This window comes from Coenobita brevimanus, chromosome 66, assembly GCF_032717465.1.
Source record: "Coenobita brevimanus isolate Jiangsu-jjx chromosome 66, ASM3271746v2, whole genome shotgun sequence".
NCBI lineage: Eukaryota > Metazoa > Arthropoda > Malacostraca > Decapoda > Coenobitidae > Coenobita > Coenobita brevimanus.
Window position 1 is genome coordinate 13338052 of NC_137019.1, and position 19942 is coordinate 13357993.

General features: G+C 43.5%; 1 protein-coding gene across 1 annotated transcript in view; it reads left to right on the top strand.

The window, feature by feature from the left end:
• The window catches only part of LOC145405296 (uncharacterized), a 218148-nt gene that overhangs the window by 158972 nt on the left and 39234 nt on the right, over positions 1-19942 (top strand). Inside the window, exon 2 of the mRNA XM_080276717.1 lies at positions 15369-15700. Within this exon, the coding sequence (XP_080132843.1) occupies positions 15369-15700 (332 nt within the window). The remainder of the gene's footprint in view (positions 1-15368; positions 15701-19942) is intronic.

A 19942-nucleotide genomic window follows, 5' to 3' on the forward strand; every position in this document is an offset into this window, starting at 1 on the left:
ACAAATCATGCTGAACATCTGCTTCACTCTTTGCATATTTTGTGTTTCAAATAGATTAACAATGAATCACATGTAGCCAGAGTCAAGTTATATCTAATATTTCACCTCCTGTACTTCTTATTTTCCACTACTTGGTTTCATAGAGCTCAATAAAATCGCTTGATAAAGGCCAGAATAAAATAACGCATTTATTTCGTGGCAAATGGATTAAATATCTATCTTTCCGATTGTTACATTCCCTTCTGTCTATATGTATCCTTACTCATATTTTTCCCCCCCTCCAAACTTAATCTGTTTTCGTTCAACAACCATATTTGTCAAGCCCCAAATATCGCATTAGTGACGGTGGGTATTAGTGGCCAAGTGGTGACGTGTGGGGACTGTTGTGGGTGGACTGCTGGATCTCTGGAACAGGATTATTCGCCAACACCCAGAGTATCGCAAAAAAAAAAAAAGTTAATAAAAACGAAAAAGAAAAACAAAACTGTGGTTCCCATGGTCGCCTATTTTCCAATTTTTCAGCTAACGCAAGACAATTTTATCCAGCAGAAAATGAGTAACAAGAGCCTGAATTAACCAATAACTGAACTATTGCCTCCTACTGTCTACATGTCCATCCCTCTGCCTGTCTGTAGATCTTTTATCCGCCAGCATGCTTTCAAACCATCTTATTTTTACCTAGTTTTGCCTGCCTCCAGTCTACCGTACCGTTTGCTTTTACACATGCACTTGAGTAGGATCTGAAGAATGGAAGAAAAGCCTCCTTATCGAAGTGATCAATAGTTTAACGATGTGTCACGAGAAATCCATTATTCAAAGCTGCATCAATACTGCTTTAATGGAAACAGCAATCGCACGCGAGTTATCGAAAAAATTGTAAACTTCATCCAGGGCTTAAAAAAGAAAAAAAAAACGAGAGACGTTCAGACACTTTTTGCAGACCTTGTACAGTAAAAAAAAAAAAAATATATGCACTGTTTACACATGCCATTTCCTACCAACCTACCAAGATAACCCTACCCAGTTTTATACTTACATACCTCTCCACAGACTTACCTATGAACATACCTATTGTCTCCCTCAACTATCTTCCTTTACACTTATATCTTCCTATACACAAACCACTACCTACTAAGCCATCTAAAAACATTCCACATTCCCAGCATATCCACATACCTCTCCTCTTACTTACCGACCTCTAAACCTACCTACCACCTTAATTTCCTACCTATCCCACTTTATACTTACCTGTTTACTCACACACTCTATTACATAACCATTCACGGTGTATGACAGCAAATCCATAACTAAGTCCAATACCCAACAGACTGAATAATGCAAGCTAATGAGACTCCCCCAGCGGTGAATAAATGTGAAGTGAATGCATGACGATTATTCACACATCTCGATTGATCCATCTGATGAAACTTCAGAGATCCAATATCATTTGTTTATTTAATCTAGTTTTATAATCGGATCCATGATATCCGGAGTCGTTCACTATGCCCGCAGAATCACCCCACTTCTGAAACTGTTACGTGCACTTCGATTGGCTGTACCTACGTACATATACAAGTATGCCAGCAGTTTGCTACAATATACATAAAATACATGTAAATAAATCACTTGATGACCGTCATTCATAAATACGCTGGATATTGGTACATAGATGCACATCTACAAATATACACGTCGCTAAACAAAAAACTTTAGTCATTTCTTTCACAGAAGTAATATTTTCAAGTATAAAAGTATCAAATTAACTCGCTGCTTGATAAGACTTCGATTTGAATGTAACTGTCTGGTTCCAACCTCGGCATTAAATCCTAGTGGGATTCCAGTTCCTGAAGTGTTAGAACTTTTCACCCACCGAAGGCTAGAATTTCCCCTCAGGAGAACAAAATAGCTAGATTTCATTCTAAATAACTGATTGGGCTCAGAGGATCTATACTTAATTTTTTTTTTTTCTAAATCGAGGTGAAGATGCACTTGTCAGATTAGTGATGATTGGCAGCATGCAATATGTACGAATAACATCGCTGTACTTGAGTTTGTCACATTACCGGTAATTATTTGAAATACAACGATGTTATTCGGCCATGTTGCATTCACCCAATCATCACCAGCCCGTCAAGTGCATCTTCTCGATTAAAAATAAATAAATAAATAAATAAAAAACACGAAAATGCTAATATAGCACTTGGGTATTCTGTTTACATCAGTCAGCTATGAGAAATCCAAACTAGTCAAACAATTATGAGCATACCAATAACTAGAAATGTCATCGTTTGAACAAAATGATCGTATTTTAGGCTGAATGAGACACCGTAGCGCGTCCAAGGCAGTGAAAGGGGTATTACTGAGTGAGAGAAAACAAAAAAAGGGGTGTGCAAATATTAGTGTGGCCGCGTAAAATCCCGGCCTCCGTCATCAAAGTTGAGGTAACTTTGAGGTCGCGCCAGAGTTGGGTCACAATTAATCTAAGTTTGCTCCGAGTTTGACTACCTTGATCCAGGCCTTCTACTGCCTGAGAGAAAATGCTGGTGACGATGATTGATAGCTTCCCGGCCCCACCCCCGCGCCAACCCAAACCCGTCGCTCAAAAATATATATTCGTCGTTTTTTTGGGTTATAATATGGAACGTAATCTTTTGAAAATCGGTGGAGGTATTGGTGGGAAGGACCTATGAGGAATTACTGGTGAAACGGATTAAAAGAGAGAGAGAGAGAGAGAGAGAGAGAGAGAGAGAGAGAGAGAGAGAGAGAGAATTACATAACAGGGAAAACAGAAAACCCTTCCTTCACCCATCCCTCTCCCCTCCCCATCCTCCTTCAGCGTACCCACACAACAGGTAAACGTCCCCTTCGCCTGAGTGCATTGCCTGTCGGGACCGTAATTAGGCGCCGGACGGGAGCTTAACTGCCCCCGTGACGCCCCGTGATTGTCAGTTGGCGGTGGTTTATGTAGCCCGCATGCAGATGAGGCGGGGGAGAGTCGGAAGTGGCGTGGGACGGTGCTTGTGTGAGGTTCCGGTTGGCTGTAGTAGTCGGCCCCTCCTTCCTCCAACCCTATCCCGTTTTCTTTATTTTGTTTTGATTTCTTTCTCTGTGTTCCAGTTCCCTGTAGTTCCCTTTACCTTCCTCTCTCCAACCTCTTTCCCATTTTATTTAATTTGTCAATTTCCTAGTGTGGGTTCTAATTAGTTTTCCCTCGTACATCACCACAACCACAGATTATCTTATTTTGTCTTGATTTCCTGTTGAGTTCCATTTAGTATCCCTTTCCCTCCCACCCAATACTGTTTCCTTTGTTTATTTTTATTTCTTCTAATGTAGGTTAGGGCCTACTGTAGTGTACCCTCTCCCTCCTCCACCCCACCCTTTGTGTTCTTTATTTTGCCTCGATCTCTTGTATTGAGAGGGGTGCGTTTGTATTGGTTCCGGGTTGCTGCAGTTGCATTCTACACGCCCTCTTCCCCCAACCACATCCCCAGTTTTATTCCCCCTACCACATCCCCAGTTTTCTATTGTCTGTCGTTTTTCATTTCCATTTTTATTATATTCCTTCTTTCTACTCTTCCTCTCTTACGAACAGAATACTTTGTTCGGTGTTTCCTCTTATCTTCAGTATGATGATGTCCTTGTTCGTTAATTCTGCCGCCTCCAGACGATTCTGTTCAGCTTAAGGCCTCTCGTACTAAGGGAGGAAAGCAATCCACAATGGATCTATTGGCCCTGTCGAGGTTGTTTTTTACAGGACAGGTTATAACTGAAGGGGTTCAACGATCTCCATTAACCCTTTCACTGCGAGGGGGGCAGGGTCTCAGGCTGAATAAAGCAACATGAGTGTCGCAATAAAGAATTATAAACACGTCACCGCAATGAAGAGAGTAGTCTACTGTACATCCCTTGTGCTACAGTAACTGCAGGAGGAATTATGTGCAGTGCGTTGACTCCGGAATGGGAAAGCGTGCGTACAAACCCACTGACCCTGGGATGTCTATAATTTCCTTCCCAGCTGCCGAAGATTTAATTCAAGTTCAGTCAGATTATGCAAACAGGAGGGGTTCGATAAAGTATTAATAAGCCTTTTCAGTAAGGCAGAGGCCTATAAAATTGAATAAAATCGACTCGTAGCAAAAAAGTGCAAGTGGAAATTGGGCATGTGCTAGAATGTGGGGATATGAGGGTCTTTAGGAGGTAAATATGAATGTAAAAAGTTTGTGCAATTCAAACTTCAAGCCCTCTCACTCAGTTAAATAAAATCGTCTAGCGTTAGCTCGACTAAAACACGAACTGTTCCTACCATGAGAGAGTTAATGGTGTCAGCATTGCCATTCTCAGGCTTCTATGTCTTACTCTCAGATGAATATAATCGTCTGACGTTTAGTTTCAACATAAATGCTACAGAAGACGCGAAAAAGGAGAGGGTTCATTGCATGTACTCAAAAACCGCGTATCCTTCAAGAATCTGAAATGTCTGTGTACTCAAACTACGTCCTCCAAACTGCATGTACTGCAAACCGCTAATACTATAGTCTGCCTAAGAGGGGCGCGGTCCCTTCCCTCCCTGGGGCTGCCTCTCAACTCCCTCAGGCTAAAGGCAGAGGCACGAGTACCGTAATCTCTTGTGCCACTCAACGCACTGTAATTATCGCTCTGCTCCTTAGTTTAGTATTTTTTCTTTACTTCAGGCGTTTCTCCTTTAATTATTTAGTTCGTCATTAAACTACTCTACGTACCAGTTTATCAGAGTACAATAATCTTATATATACTACAGTACTCCAGGCATTTCATTTATCTGCGGTGTTTATTCACATCTTTAACTTTCGAGGTTCTGTTTCTATATGTAAGGTGTAATTTACTTATGTCACTAAATTTTTAAGTATTTCAAACTACTATATGGCATCTGTAGATTTATTCTTGTTACTTTTAGACGATTTCAGCCTGAAGAGCCCCGTGTTAGTCAAAGGATTAGTGAAAAGCTATATTAATTCCCTAAAATTCCAGAACTCGTGAAGTTGAGTAAAATCGCCCGTTGGTAACGAGAAAAAAACAAATGTCATCTCAAAGTTTCCCCCAAAGATCCCTTTAACAGTTTATATATCCAGAGAGGACAAACAAACAGATATGGGTGAAACGTAGCTCCTTCAGTCCAAGTGTGCCATTTAATTTATTCTTACTGCTTCGTGAAGATAGTATTCAGCTTTAGATTAAGGTTTTGAAGTAAGGTTAAATTTAGCCTTCCATATTCCATTCATTATCAGGGGCAACCCAAACGTTCAACGAAATCTTCTGGATAACAAGAATCAAATAAAAATCACATCACTGGACAGAAGTGCTTAAACGTAAAGCCTAATAATAAAGGGAGATAAAGCCTGGCAAAGAAACACAATGAATAAAGGCTGGATAAGGAAAGAGAGAGGCGGAACGAAGATGAAAACTGGAAGGATATTTCCATAAAGTTGTGGGCGAGTGTCAGTCAAAACGGAAGATGAGAAATGTAATATTAGGACGGGCGGCCAGATGGAAACTTACCCACACCCACAACCCACCCACACTCACACTTACAACCCACCCACACCCATCCACAACCCAACCCACCCACATCCACAACCGGCCTATCCGTACCCCTATACATCCATGTCCACACCCACACGTCAACCATGCCCAAGCACATCCACATCCACAGCCTATCACATTAACATCCAACATTCAAATCCAACCTCACTCAATTCCCAGAGCCGATCGCATCAACCCCTTTAATCCAATTACGTTCTTGATCTGTTCTTGCCATCTCCAGACGCTAACATTTAACTTAAGACGACCCTCAGGTAGTGAAGGGGTTAATAAAGAGGAGTAATCCCTCCAGTCCGGCAAGTCTCCTATGCTAAATAAAATTGTCTGAAGGTAGCAAGAACAAAATGAAAACTACATAATCGGAGTGGAGTTAAAACCGTGTAGGAAAGGATGAGGCCCCGCTGTCCCCTTCCCACCTTACTCTGAAGAAGTTTGGTACCGGTAGTGTGTTGGAGCTCTTCAGGTGTGGCATGGGTTAGCTTCTTGACTGTCTGATCTTAGGATACGGCAAATAAATGGCTTAAAGTAAGTTTGTTTAGCCACTACTTGCCTCAATAAGCAACAATCCGAAAATGTGCACGCAAACACGCACGCACGCACGCACGCACGCACGCACGCACGCACGCACGCACGCACGCACGCACGCGCGCGCACACACACACACACACACACACACACACACACACACACACACACACACACACACACACACACTCACTCACTCAAACACAAGCCCCCACATACACACACACAACACCCCCCCCCCAAAAAAAAAAAAGAATGGACGCAGACGGAGACGCAGACAAAGATGAAATCCCAGAAGGAGTATCTAAGAGAAACTTCGCGGACGTCCGTCAAGGTGGAGGATGATGGAGGCAGTATTAGGTTAGGTGGGACACGAGGGAACTGACACCCCATTTCCAGCCTCTTAATCATCCCGGCCGCCGTCCTGATGGTCTCGGAATTAAGGAGCGACGGCACGAGACGGGGAGAGACACAAACTCCAGACGTCCCCTCCTGTTTTCTCCCAGCCAGTGTTTATTTTTGGGATTCGAGTCTGGTTGAGTTATTTTCTTGTGGACTTGGTTGCTCTGAGATGACTGGTGGATATTTAATGGTATAAACAGGCACACAGAGACTGACTTGCGACAAATGACCCAAGCTATAGAGATGTGTACATATAAAAGGCAAAAGGAAATGCTGATACCGGTGTGGGCTACCTCTCACAGGATGCCACGTCAGGCAACAGATATAAATCCAGTTCGACTAAGGATGCTTCTGATTTCGCATTACAAGGAAGTGGGGGGGGGGGAGCATCTTTTCACTAAAACGTTTTCATACATTCAAATTAACGCTTAATGTATTCAACAAAAGTTTAATAAATAATCACAGTTAAAGGAGAGAGAAACTTTTCGCAGCGTCTGGTGAACTTAGAAAATATATTCAGGCTAATACTATAAGGTCGTGTTCAAAAGAGAGAAATCAGTGGCTTCCAAGTCTGGCTCGAGTAACTCTGTCTCCGGTATTGGTTCATCCAGGAATTTTATTTTGGCTAAGAACAGTCGATTTGGTCCAACAGAGAGGAATCCTACAGTCACAGGGTTATTAACAAGGAGCCAAATGAGACCGTAATAAACAACAAGAAATTTATTGCGCCCGGAAAAGAAATACATTAGTGAGGAAGGCTGGTGAAAAGTGTGAAGGTTCAGAGATATTTCAGCAAGGGCAGACCTCCACATGGGCTGCAAAATCTAACATACGGGGAGTCTTCAGCCAACCGTCCCATGGTCGTGTCTTATGTTCTTGCTAATGCCAGACGAATTTACTTAACTGAGTGACTAGCATATGGGTGGGTATTAATACTGGTGCCATTAACCCTGTAAGAGCTGGAGTACCTCTGGAATTCTATTAAAACTATCGCCAGGAGATTTTATTCAGATGAATGAGTATTAGATACCTGGGTGTTAAGATGGACGATATCAACCTTTTCAAGGTGATCACTTTTCATAGTTCTTGCTGCCTCTTGGCAATTTTAGTCACTGCAGTGGGTGACCTAGTAATGAAGGATGGGGGGGCAGGAGACAATCTCGAGCATAAAAACTCCTTCAGTACAATGACGTGTTTACAAGAGACTTATATTTGTATGCTGAATATAGCTTTCATTAACTTCTTTCACAAAGAGATCGTCCTATCATACATATCATAAAACCGTCTGGCAGCAGCAAAAGGAAATGCAGGTCATCATTGTGAAGGAGTTTACTACTTTTGACCATGAATCAGTCACGTTAATTTATTACTTCTGTCAGTCTAGTCTGCCATTCAAGGTTAGACAAACTAATACTCGACGCTCGTAAAATTGCTGCAACTGGTTTTTGTCATTACCTCACTGACAAATCTGTAAAGAACGTAATAAAGAGGAATGTCACAATCTGTTGCATGAAGTCACCAATACAGATGAAGTCGAGTTCGTGGTAAAAAGTGGTAGATCTGGGGACAAAAGATGGCCAAATATTTCATTTCCTCTGCTTTTGATTTTCCTCTGCTAGCTAACATTCCTAAGCTGAAAGGGGCTCATTCCGTTTGTCGGTCCAAAGACGTCTCTCCGATGTGCATCAGTGTGGGAAAAGGACGAACCTATTATCAGTGTGAAATGGAGGCTGTGGAATAATACATGAAAATTTTCCCCCGACCACATTATCTAAGCTCCGACACAAATTATGATCTTCAATAAGAAAATGCGTATCTCTGACTGACTCGAAATCTTCACAGCGTTAAGATATAATGTTACTTAGACCTGCCCTAATAATTACCAACAAAACCTGATAATCCACGCCTCTGCACCAGGAAAATGAAGTCAGTTGTTCCGTCACTGCAATTACTATTTTTTTAATGAAGGGTGAAACATCTGAAAAGATTCATTATGTCTGCCCTATTTTTATTAACATAGCATAATAAATAGTTTTATATGAAATACAACTTACGTTCAAGAACTTATGCTGCAGTTACCTTTGCCTCGATAAAAGTCAGTCGTTAGCAGAAAGAAGATACAACGTTCCTAGTTTACGGTGAAGGAGATACAAGGACATGTAGAAAAATAGGTGGCAGAGGTAGAAAAAATGAGGAGGAAAGGGAGGGGAGGACGTGGGGGGAAAAGGGAAGAGCTGGGATGGGGTGAAGAGACATGGAGGCCGGAGGTGGGGGGGGTGAAACGAGGAGGGGGGAGGGGATATGAGCTGGGAAGGAGAGGAAGTGGAAAGAGAGGAAGTGGAAAGAGAGGAAGAGGAAGTGGAAAGAGAGGAAGAGGAAGGAGAAGAGGAGGAAGGAGAGGGGGTGGAGTCGGGTAGGTGGTAGGGGATACGACAGAGCTACGGGGATGGAGGGAAGGGGGGTGACCTGGGGTGACGGGCGGTGACGGCGAGTGGGAGAAGGGGGGCTTCATGGGGGAGGGGAGAGGGGGCTTCATGGGGGAGGGGGGACGGGGGGCTTCATGGGGGAAGGGGGACGGGGGGCTTCATGGGGGAGGGGGGACGGGGGGCTTCATGCGCGAGGGGGAACCAGCTTCGTCAACAGTGACAATAACTGGAGCCTTTTCGAGAATGGAATGCAGATGAAGAAAAGAGGAAAACGGCGTGGAGAAAAGAGGGAAATGGCGTGAAAGAAAATGAAAGAAAAGAAGCTGAAGAAGAACTTGGCAAAAGAAAGCGTAAGTGGAGGCAGCAATGTAAAGGAAACGAAGTGAAAAAAATGGTTAACATCTTCAATATACCGACGAGCTCATAATTTCATTCTCAACATGGAAAGACTTCAGACTGGAAGCGTTATATAGACTTTAATCCTTTCAGTTAGAGGTCATGAACTGTAGTAAAATCGTCCGTTATGTTGCAAGAAAAAAAAGAAAATCACAGACTGAATTTTTATTTTTTTTTAGAGGAAAGAAGAGAGTACTAAAGATGGAAACGAATAATGAGGCGAAAGGTGAATGGGAGCGAAGAGATGGAGGGACAAAAACCGGATTGTAAAGTTTGCAGAAATATAAAATAGTAACATCCTTTCAAGTTTTTTTTTCTTATCTATATAACGGTTTACAAGAAATATATAATGGGTAGAGTGAATGGAGCAGGGAAGAGGGGGTCATGAAACAATAAATGAAGATAAAAATGCACTTGTGTAACAGGAGAGACAAAAATGAGGAAAAAGGACAAAATAACATGGAAATGAAAGAGGGGAAAACTGAAACAAAATGGAGAGGAGGAAGAAAAACAGAAATGATGAGGAAAAGTGAAGAGTACGAGAAGTGAAGAGGAGAAACTGAAGAGACGATGATGAGAGCATAGTATAAAGAATGCCAAATTGTACCGAGGAGAGGAAAAGAGTAAACAAGAAGTAATGAAAGAACAGAAGGAAATGAAGGGAGCAAGACAGCCGCGAGGGACACAGACCGAATTAAAAAAAAAAAAAAAAACGAAAAGGAAGAGGAGCAGAGAAACAAGAGAAACGACGATAAGGATAAGAGTGGAAAGAAACGACAGGGAACTGATAATAAAAAAGGCAGACAAACAGAGAGAGGAGGGGTGGGGGAGATGGAAGACGAAGAAATGATTCGACGATGAAGGAAGAGGAGAAAAAGGCACAAACAGAGCTATGGCGAGAAAAAGAATGAAAACAGAGAAAAGAGAAAGGGGGACAGAGACAAAGAGAGGAGGAGAGGGAGGAGAGAAAACAGGAGAGGAGAGGAAAGGAGAGAGAGGGTCCCCGCGAGCTTGGGCAACAGTGACAGGTTGGGGACTAATTTTCGCCGGGTTTGGGGTCGACGAGAGACTGCGGCCGACACTTCTATTACCCTCCCATCACGCGTCAAGCCAGCCTAGTTAATTTCGGCCGAACGGGGTGGGAAGCAGGGGGAGGGATAGTGGGAGAGACGGGGAGGAGAGGGAGGGATAGAGGGAGGGACGAGGAGGAGGGGGGAACATGGGTGTGGAGAGCGTGAGAGGAGGAGGAGGCAATAGGAGAGAGATGGCTGAGGAGAGGAAGGGGTAATGGAAAGAGGAGGTTAGAAGAGATGAGGAGGAAGAAGGGATGAGGAAGAAGGGATGAGGAGGAAAAAGGGGTGGGGAGGAAGAAGGGGTGGAGAGGAAGAAGGGGTGGAGAGGAAGAAGGGGTGGGGAGGAAGAAGGGAAATGGGTGGTATGGGGATTGTGAGAGAAGAGGGTGTGAGAGAGAGGGAGAGGATGGTTGATGAAAGGAATGACGGAGTGGGAAGAGAAGGAAGGGGCAGGAAAGAGGAGGAGGAGGAGAATAAGGGTTGAGTACGGTAGTAAGAGTAATAAGACAGGTGGGGGAGGAATACGGAAAATGTGGAGAGAAAGAGGGAAAAGGTGAAACAGGCTTATGAGCAGGCGAGGATGGCTGAGGAATGGACAGATGGGATGGGAAGAAGGGGGGATGGGAAAAAGGGGGATGGGAAAAAGGGGGATGGAAGAGGAAGGAGGAGGGAAGAGGAAGGGGGAGGGAAGAGTAGAGGGAGGGAAGAGTAGGGGGGAGGGACGAGGAGGGGGGAGGGAACGGGGAGGGACGAGGAGGGGGGAGGGAAGGGGGAGGGAAGAGGAAGGGGGAGGGAAGAGGAAGGGGGAGGGAAGAGGAAGGGGGAGGGAAAAGGAAGGGGGAGGGAAGAGGAAGGGGTAGAGTGAAAGGAGATGACTGGAATGTAATGTTTATAGGTCACTGGATTTTATGTAGGTTAGGTAGCATGGATCTTCCCATTTTCACTCCTATGACTACTGTTCAAAAATTTTCAAAGTTTTAAAGCATACTCGCAATACGTCAAACTGCAGGGGATAGAAAGCACCTCCACCACTCAAGGCAACTCTCCTGCGGTAATTTACTGCCCGGAATACAAAATATAACTCATTCAGCCCGAGGAGGCATTTTTTTTTTTTTTTTTTTCATTCCTGACGACTGTGTTCAACCTAAAAGATACCTAACATTGTAGGGATTAATGAAGGTGCATCTCGCCCCTCCTGTTCGAAAAGTGTTGGGTAAATTGGCTGAATGAATTGCGAAAAATAAAGTACTGTATATCTACACCTGGGAGAAGATACACACGTTCCAGGGAAGAGTTTGCCAGAATGAATCTTTAACCTAAGAGTGCCCCCCCCCCCCAGTTTTTTAAATTCTTTCTCCTCGTAAGTTTACTATGTTTGAGACGTTTCGAATTAGAGAGGAGATATATTGAAGGCATAATTACCTTCTCCACTACTAAGGACCATAAATCAAATCATTTGGCGGTAAAATAATGAAGAAGAACACTGTCACCAGAATGAAAGGGCTAGGAACACGTTACTCTGGCTGCGCAGGGGCTCCCTCCGCTGAATAAAATAGTACAGTTAACCCGACTGAAATACTTAAGTCCCACCATCCCAGTGAATGTGTTTGAGACGTGTTAACCATTTAGTTTGATGAGGTATTTCATATTCTATTACTACTACCAAAAGACTACTCAGCTTTGGAAGAGTGTGAATCAGGCCAACAAAGTCTGCTGTATATGCACTGTCATCTCTTCAGTTTGAAAATTCTTGTCTAAGCTTAACGAAATCGTCTGAAGGTAAAAAGTATAAAATAAAATATCCGTGAAGTGTTTACCCTTCGGCTAGTGGTATTTCTCTTTTCTGAAAAAAAAAAAAAATGAAAATTAGTGTGAATTAAGTATCAAACTCAACCATCGCTGTCAAAGGGCTAACAGTAACTTTTCGAATTTAATCCCTTCAGCCAGGAGGTACTATTGATTTATTCTTGCTGCTACCGGGCGATTTATATTCCAGTTAAGAAGAATAGGTTTTTAATGCTGTATCTAACCCCTCTAGTTCAAAAAGCCTCTTCTAGGTTGAATAAAATCGTCAGGAGACAGTAAAAATAAAAATACAAAAGACATCTTCTGGGTGAAGGAGTCAAAGAGGTGCTTATCCAGCCGAAGTGGACCGTCATGGACTGCTACATAATAAAACGTTATCTTCCTTAAGATTAATAAGTTCGACAAAGGTAGAAGACACACTACTATCAGCGAAACATGGATGACTTGCAGATACATAAGCCTAAAAATTAAACCCTTAAATATGAATACCTGTATAATTCCAGGCAAGGTAAATAAAAAGTAATATAGACAAAAGCAACCCTGCACAAAAACTGGTAATATTAGAAATTTTGCAGCCATTGTGCCTCGTCACCACTAACGAGGAGAAAGTCTGGCTGTCAGGTGGTTGCTGGCGTCACCCTGCCTGCGTCCCTGCTTGCTTACCTACTTCCCTGCTTGCTGTACGGTAATTACATACTAAGTGCACCGTTCCTACACCCCCATCCCCCACCTACCACCCTCTCTTGTATGTCAGGAAAGAGTTGTACATGTGAGCTGTGTGCGGAGTTAATGCGCAAAGTTAAAAATATATCAAGTGGGGAAAGTTAAAGAAAAGCATACCGCTGCTACACCTCCACTCCTCTTGTGAACTAGGAAAAGAGTTGTACAAGTATGAACAGCTGGATGAGACAAAGAGTAATGAGCACCAGTTGTGACACAAAATGAGGCGAGTTGTATCGTGAGTAAAGCTTGATAAAGTTGTATACAGATAAGTATACCTCAGCAACACCCCTCTCTCCTGTGCACTGGGAGAAAATTGTACAGGAAAAGAGTTATACGAAATCAACTGCACGAAATTAGTTGTACAGTCGGCATCAAATCTTCCTCTAGTAATCCATACAGGTATATTTCACTCTTACGATGCTTTGGTCACTTTAATAAATCTAGCAGCACTTAAAAATCTGCTAACGCAAGTCACACGAGCCTCAAGCACACGGATACAGGGCTATGGAAGCTCCCTAACACCTGAATTCAGTTTGCATAAAACACCTTCCTTTCCTCCTCTTTGTTAAATCCTTCCAAGATAGCCATATTCTGTACAAATAACGTACAAAAGAATATTAACCAGCCATATCGATAAATAAATCGCTAAGGAAGTAGTGTTGGTGAGCCTCCTAGCCAACGAGAATACTGGCCATACAGTTTTACATCACAAGCTGAAAGTTCGTCGACAATCTTGTACCACCACAACCACCGATTCCTGCTTTCTAAATTTCTCATTCTTCCCCGATTGTCTTACGGCTGTGTGCTTCATGTTGCCATCATCATACTTCCCGTAACACCATTCATCGTCACAACCAGCAGGGAAGTATCGGCAGACTTTTGATCGTGATAGTAAAGTGAAATAATTTACAATAAACACTGAGTCGAACGCCACAGGCAGAGATGAAGGTACAGTATTACATCAGTTTGTGGTAAACCCTCGGACTGTAAATAATTCTCTCCCCTTCTCTCCTCCTCCCTCTGCCCAAGGGAGAGATAATGAACGATGACGAACAAAAAATAAAGGAGAGAACGACTGGAGAACGAAAGCAGATGAAGAATGGTAATGTACGAGGTGGAAAAACGATAGGAAATGAAGGGTAATGTGAGGTGCGGAAAGGGGAAAGGAGATAAAACAATGAAATGTTTGGAAAGAATGGCGTTGGGAAAAGGCATGAGAAGGGGATACAAGGAAATGGATAGAAGGAACAGGGAAGAATGCGCGCGCATGTGTGTGTGTGTGTGTGTGTGTGTGTGTGTGTGTGTGTGTGTGTGTGTGTGTGTGTGTGTGTGTGTGTGTGTGTGTGTGTGTGTGCGCGCGCGCGCAGGCAGTTATCGCCAAGGGTGCTGATTCGCCGCCCCATGAACATTGTTGCGGCGATATTAATGAGGCCGCACACATTACTCACTGCCTGCTTGCCCCTCCGCCACCATTCCCTCCCCTATCCCCCCGCTCCCCTCCACAACACCATTACCCTCTCCCGTTATTTCCTTACACTCACGCTGCCTTAACTTTTCACAACCTAACCTTACCTTTACCTTTAACTTGCTTCCCCTACCCTTGCCTAACTTAACCTAGTATTGCCTAAACCCTCCAGAACACCGTTACCTTGTTCCATTATTCCTTACACCCGAACCGCCTTACCTTTTCACACACCTACCTTACAAACTGTACTGATTCTCAAAAACACTAATGTATCACTCACTATCAAAGTTCAATTCTCACTACCTTTATACATGCATTGATCAGTAAAATTCAAGTCAAAAGTATCTTAAATAACAACTTCCAAAAATAGGTATAATTTGTACAATGAGAAGAAACGAAACACAGGAGAATATCTAATAACCAGTGAAATACGCCATACAACTAATGACTCATCTTCAAATTTAGGCCTTCCAAAGTCTCTACCCCCACCTCTGAGGCAAAACCATCAACACTAACCCACTTCACCTGATCATATCGCTCTCGGAACACCTGCTGGGTAAAGACTTTCTGCTGACTGCCAAATTAAAAGAAGAAAATGCAAGTGCACTGATACAAATACCGTACAACACCCACCAAGTTTTATTTTCCTTTTCTCTCCATTATAACAAACCCAAACAACAATGAAGGACTAGTTATATGCACATTAATTCTCTAATATGGTACAATATTCTTTCTTTATCTTGTTGGTACAGTGAACTCCAACAGCGAAGCCATGTGACAACAAAAAATCAAACTATTTTTTTTTATCATGTCGGTACAGTAAACTCTAAAGGTGAGACGAGATAGACGGGTACAACGAAATTACCCTTCTAATACATTCTGTCTATGTTGTAGGTACAGTGAACTCGAACGGTGAAACCAAGAGATAGATTAGCAAAATAAATTGGTTCTGATATTTTTTTTTTCTTACAGGTACAGTGAACTCGAACGGTGAGACAAAGAGACAGCGAACCTCGTACACACGATACCAGACGCTGGAGCTGGAGAAGGAGTTCCACTTCAACCGCTACCTGACGCGGCGACGGCGGATAGAGATCGCCCACGCCCTCTGTCTCACCGAGCGCCAGATCAAAATATGGTTCCAAAACAGGAGGATGAAGTGGAAGAAGGAGCACAAGATGGCGAGCATGAACGCCGGGATGGGCATGCACCCGCAGGCGTACCACCAGATGCACCACCAGATGATGCACCCTCACCACCTACACCCTCACCTCGCAGACTTTGAAACGAAAGGCTACTACTAGGTCAGTGACTTGAAGACAATTTTTCAGTTTTAAGACATGTTTCCTTTGTAATTCCTTGCCAGTTTTAAGCCTTAATCATCTATGGTCATCATTATAAATACTTTTTTTCTTATTCTCTTTTACGTTCTGGAGTACTGTATGTTCTGTGAGCATTTTGTATTTTTTATATCTAATTTCCTTCCAGTTTTAAGCACTACTCTCCTTCTGTGTCATTAAACGTTATATTTATCCTCTACAAGATTTTTTCACTAAGTATTTATATAGTGTCCTCATTTTCTTTGCTACCTGGCTTATGCATCTCTTCGGATCTTTAATGATTCGACTCACACCATAGGCAAAAACAATATGAAGAGACGAGGAAGGAGAAAGAAGGAAAGAGGAAGAAGAAAAGAGAGGAGGAAGAAGGGAGAAGTGGAAGAAGGGAGAGGTGGATGAAGGGAGAGGTGGATGAAGGGAGAGGTGGATGAAGGAAGAGGTGGATGAAGGAAGAGGTGGAAGAGGGAGAGGTGGAAGAGGGAGAGGTGGAAGAAGGAAGAGCTGGAAGAAGACAGGAGGAAGAAAGAAGGAACGATGAAGAGGGGGAAAGAAAGAAGATGAGGGGGGGAGGATGAGGGAAGTTAAAGACAAGGAGTATGAAAGAGGGTAAAATAATGAGAGGAGAGTAAGAAACGTAGAACGGGGATAACACGAAGGGTTAAGAGATAAGAAGGATTAGGGGACAGAAGGGAGAAAGGGGGTGAGGCCGGAGAGGAAGAGAGAGGGTAAAAAGAAAAAAAACAAGGAGAGGAGAGGGAAAGAGAGAAGAGAAAGATGGGTGGAGGTAGGAGCGAAAGGAGTATCGAAGGGAGAAGTAGTGCAGGGGAAAAAGGTGGGGGAATGGAGAGGAGAATGCCAAGGTGGAAAGGAAGGAGTGCAAGAGGAGAAGAAGAGGTAGGAGGGGAAGGGAAGAAATAGGGTAGGGGTCGGTGAATCACACAACTCTGAGCACAGGGGGATCACGAGTGGAATCCAATGCCCCTCTGAGCCGAGTATGATCCCCTGACCTGCTGTTGTTAAGGGGTCAGGTTACTCTGTTTATGCTGCAACACGCTATGGGCACAGACCTCACTCCCTCTCTCTGTTTGTGGGGGAGTCTGTGAGTGTGTGTTGATTGTGGGTGGGTTTGTGTAAGAAGATAGGGTTTGTTAAGTGATGGTGTTTGTTTAAGTGCAGGGGGAATGAGTAGGTGCAGGGAGTATGAATAAACGAGTGTACGGAGGGAGGTTGTAGTGTATGTGTGGATGTTGAGGGAAGAATTGTGTGTGTGTGTGTGTGTGTGTGTGTGTGTGTGTGTGTGTGTGTGTGTGTGTGTGTGTGTGTGTGTGTGTGTGTGTGTGTGTGTGTGTGTGTGTGTGTGTGTGTGTGTGTGTGTGTGTGTGTGTGTGTGTGTGTGTGTGTGTGTGTGTGTGTGTGTGTGTGTGTGTGTGTGTGTGTGTGTGTGTGTGTGTGTGTGTGTGTGTGTGTGTGTGTGTGTGTGTGTGTGTGTGTGTGTGTGTGTGTGTGTGTGTGTGTGTGTGTGTGTGTGTGTGTGTGTGTGTGTGTGTGTGTGTGTGTGTGTGTGTGTGTGTGTGTGTGTGTGTGTGTGTGTGTGTGTGTGTGTGTGCGCGCGCGCAGGAGAAACGGTCGGTGTGAGTGTGGGTGGATGTTTGGGCGAGGGCGGGGGTTAGGGTGTGAGTGTGGGTGGGGGTGTTGATGGGGATGTGTGGGGGTGTTGATGGGGATGTGTGGGGGTGTTGATGGGGATGTGTGGGGGTGTTGATGGGGATGTGTGGGGGTGTTGATGGGGATGTGTGTGGGTGGGGAAAGTGGGTGTGGGTTGGGTTATGGGGGTGTGGGTATGAATCTATGGGTCTGACTGCTGAGGAAGGGATCAGTGGTTGGGTGGACGGTAGTAAGTAGAGTATGGGAGGAGGGGTCTATATCTAGGCGGGAATGTACAGTACAGGGAAGGTGTTTGTGTGTGTGTGGAGGGAGGAAGGTGTTTGTGTGTGTGTGGAGGGGGGAAGGGGTTTTTGTGTGATGAGGGGAAGGGGTTTGTGTGTTGGGGGAAAAGACTGTGTGTGGGGGTAGGAGAAGGACTGTGTGTGGGGGGGGGACTGTGTGTTTAGGGGGGAAGGACTGGTGTGTAGGGGATGAGGACTGTGTGTGTGTAGGGGGGGGTAGGACTGTGGGGGAGGGGGATTAGGGAGTGGGATGAAAGTGTGTGGGTGCAGAGAAAGGGTATGTATGTTTATGGTGTGAATATTACCTTTCTACCACTTCAAAGAAAAGACAGTAAACCAAGAGAAAGATGTTACTAGCACAGAGATCAGTGATGAGATTAAAGAAACACACAGATGAGCCTTAATGCAGTGACGCAAGAAATATAAACATCAAGTGACATCATCATCTAGGTGGTGGTGTGTTTAGTGAGCCGGACATTCCAGTTAACCTCTGTGCTTTAGTATTTCCTCTTGTCTGACGCACATACACAATCTTGAGGTAAATCAAAGAAGGCAAAGATAGGCTCCACTTACGTTTATCTTGAGGTAAACGAAAAGGCCATTACAGACACCAATGAAGGACTTAATGAGGACTATACCTAAGTCTTCTAGTTCGCATAGTTCGCAGAATCCCTTCAGCTGAATAAAATCGTCTGAACGTAAAGCAGCATGAATAACCTAAAAAGAAAAAAAGTTGCCTGATTGAATGCGACGATGATTAAAATGAAACTAGATAGAAATTAATAAGCATTCAAACGAAGACTGACAATACCCATCACACTACTGCAAACATCCTACTCGACTGCGTAGTCGTTTCCCTCTTGCTGCCACCAGACGACTTTATTCAGCCTAGGAGTGACTTTCGATCCAGGGAAATTAAATATACCTTTCACTAACCTTTACACTAAAAAAACATCTCCTCGAAGACTAACAGAATCGTCTGGAGGTAGCAAGAATATACCAGCAAAAAACACCACTTGATTCAGAGCGTTGACGAGGAGAGAAATAGGTCGTTAAAATGACGTGGCACACGAGAAAAGAGAGATAGGAACGGGGTAATTAGATATCAAGTGGTCAGGAGTTATTAATTACAAACATTATTACCGTTACTAACGAGGGAAATGACTCAGAATAAGTGAAGTTTATTGACACTGAACGCGGAAAGAAAAAAGAATATCGCTGCGAACACTAATAAAGAGAAACAAGATATTGAAAAATAAACATCACTTGCAGCAGCCATTTAACAAGTCCATGAGAAACGGAGAATTTGTAACAAGCTTTCAAAGATACAAAATGGGAAAGAAAACAATGCTCAGTCTTCAAAGCTTAATTTACAACCCTTATACTTCATAATCTGTGACAACATTAGGATATTTAAAACACAAACACTACAAACGCAGCCACACAATGACATCCAGTATAATGGGGTACGGAAAGATCGGCAGCAACGGTACTAAAAATGTAATACTGCATGAATAAAAATGTACTAATATATCCAAACGAACTATGGAGATCCTATCTATCTATCTATCTATTGCCAGACGCCTCAATCCCGTTTGGGGTGGCCACAAACAAATCGCCTCCAAGTCGCCCTGTCCCCCGCCATTTCACTGCCCTGCTCCCAACTCACACCCCCCTCTCTCATATACCTCTCCACCCCATCCCTCCATCTCATCCTTGGCCTCCCCCTCCCTCTTCCCCCCTCCACCTCACTCACATACACTCTCTTCGTCAGTCTTTCGCCCTCCATCCTCTCCACATGGCCAAACCACCTCTGTGTGTTCCTCAGTGGAGATCCTCGCTGACCTTTATACACAACTAAATTCCACTGTATTACTGCACATCTAGCGTGTATAGGAAATTTATAGGATACGTGCACTTACTCATCCGTACGTAAGCAATAATGGAAAACTTATTAAAAACAGATAAAAGTGTATCGTACTAACATATCCAAATTTTTAAAATAAATATCAAATTCAGCAACTACAGCAAAATACACCTATAATAATAACTAAAATTTCCTTAGAAGAGAATAAAAATGAATAAATGCATATCAAAACGTGCACGGAAAGTGGAAATCACAACCAATAGTTTACATCAAATTATGGGATACTGAGGGAAAAACCTGTAAAATCAACGCCAATCATCATATTAAACGTGACGTGTAGTTAGCGGCGAGAGACAGACAAGCCACTTCCGCTACCAGACAGAGGAAATGAAA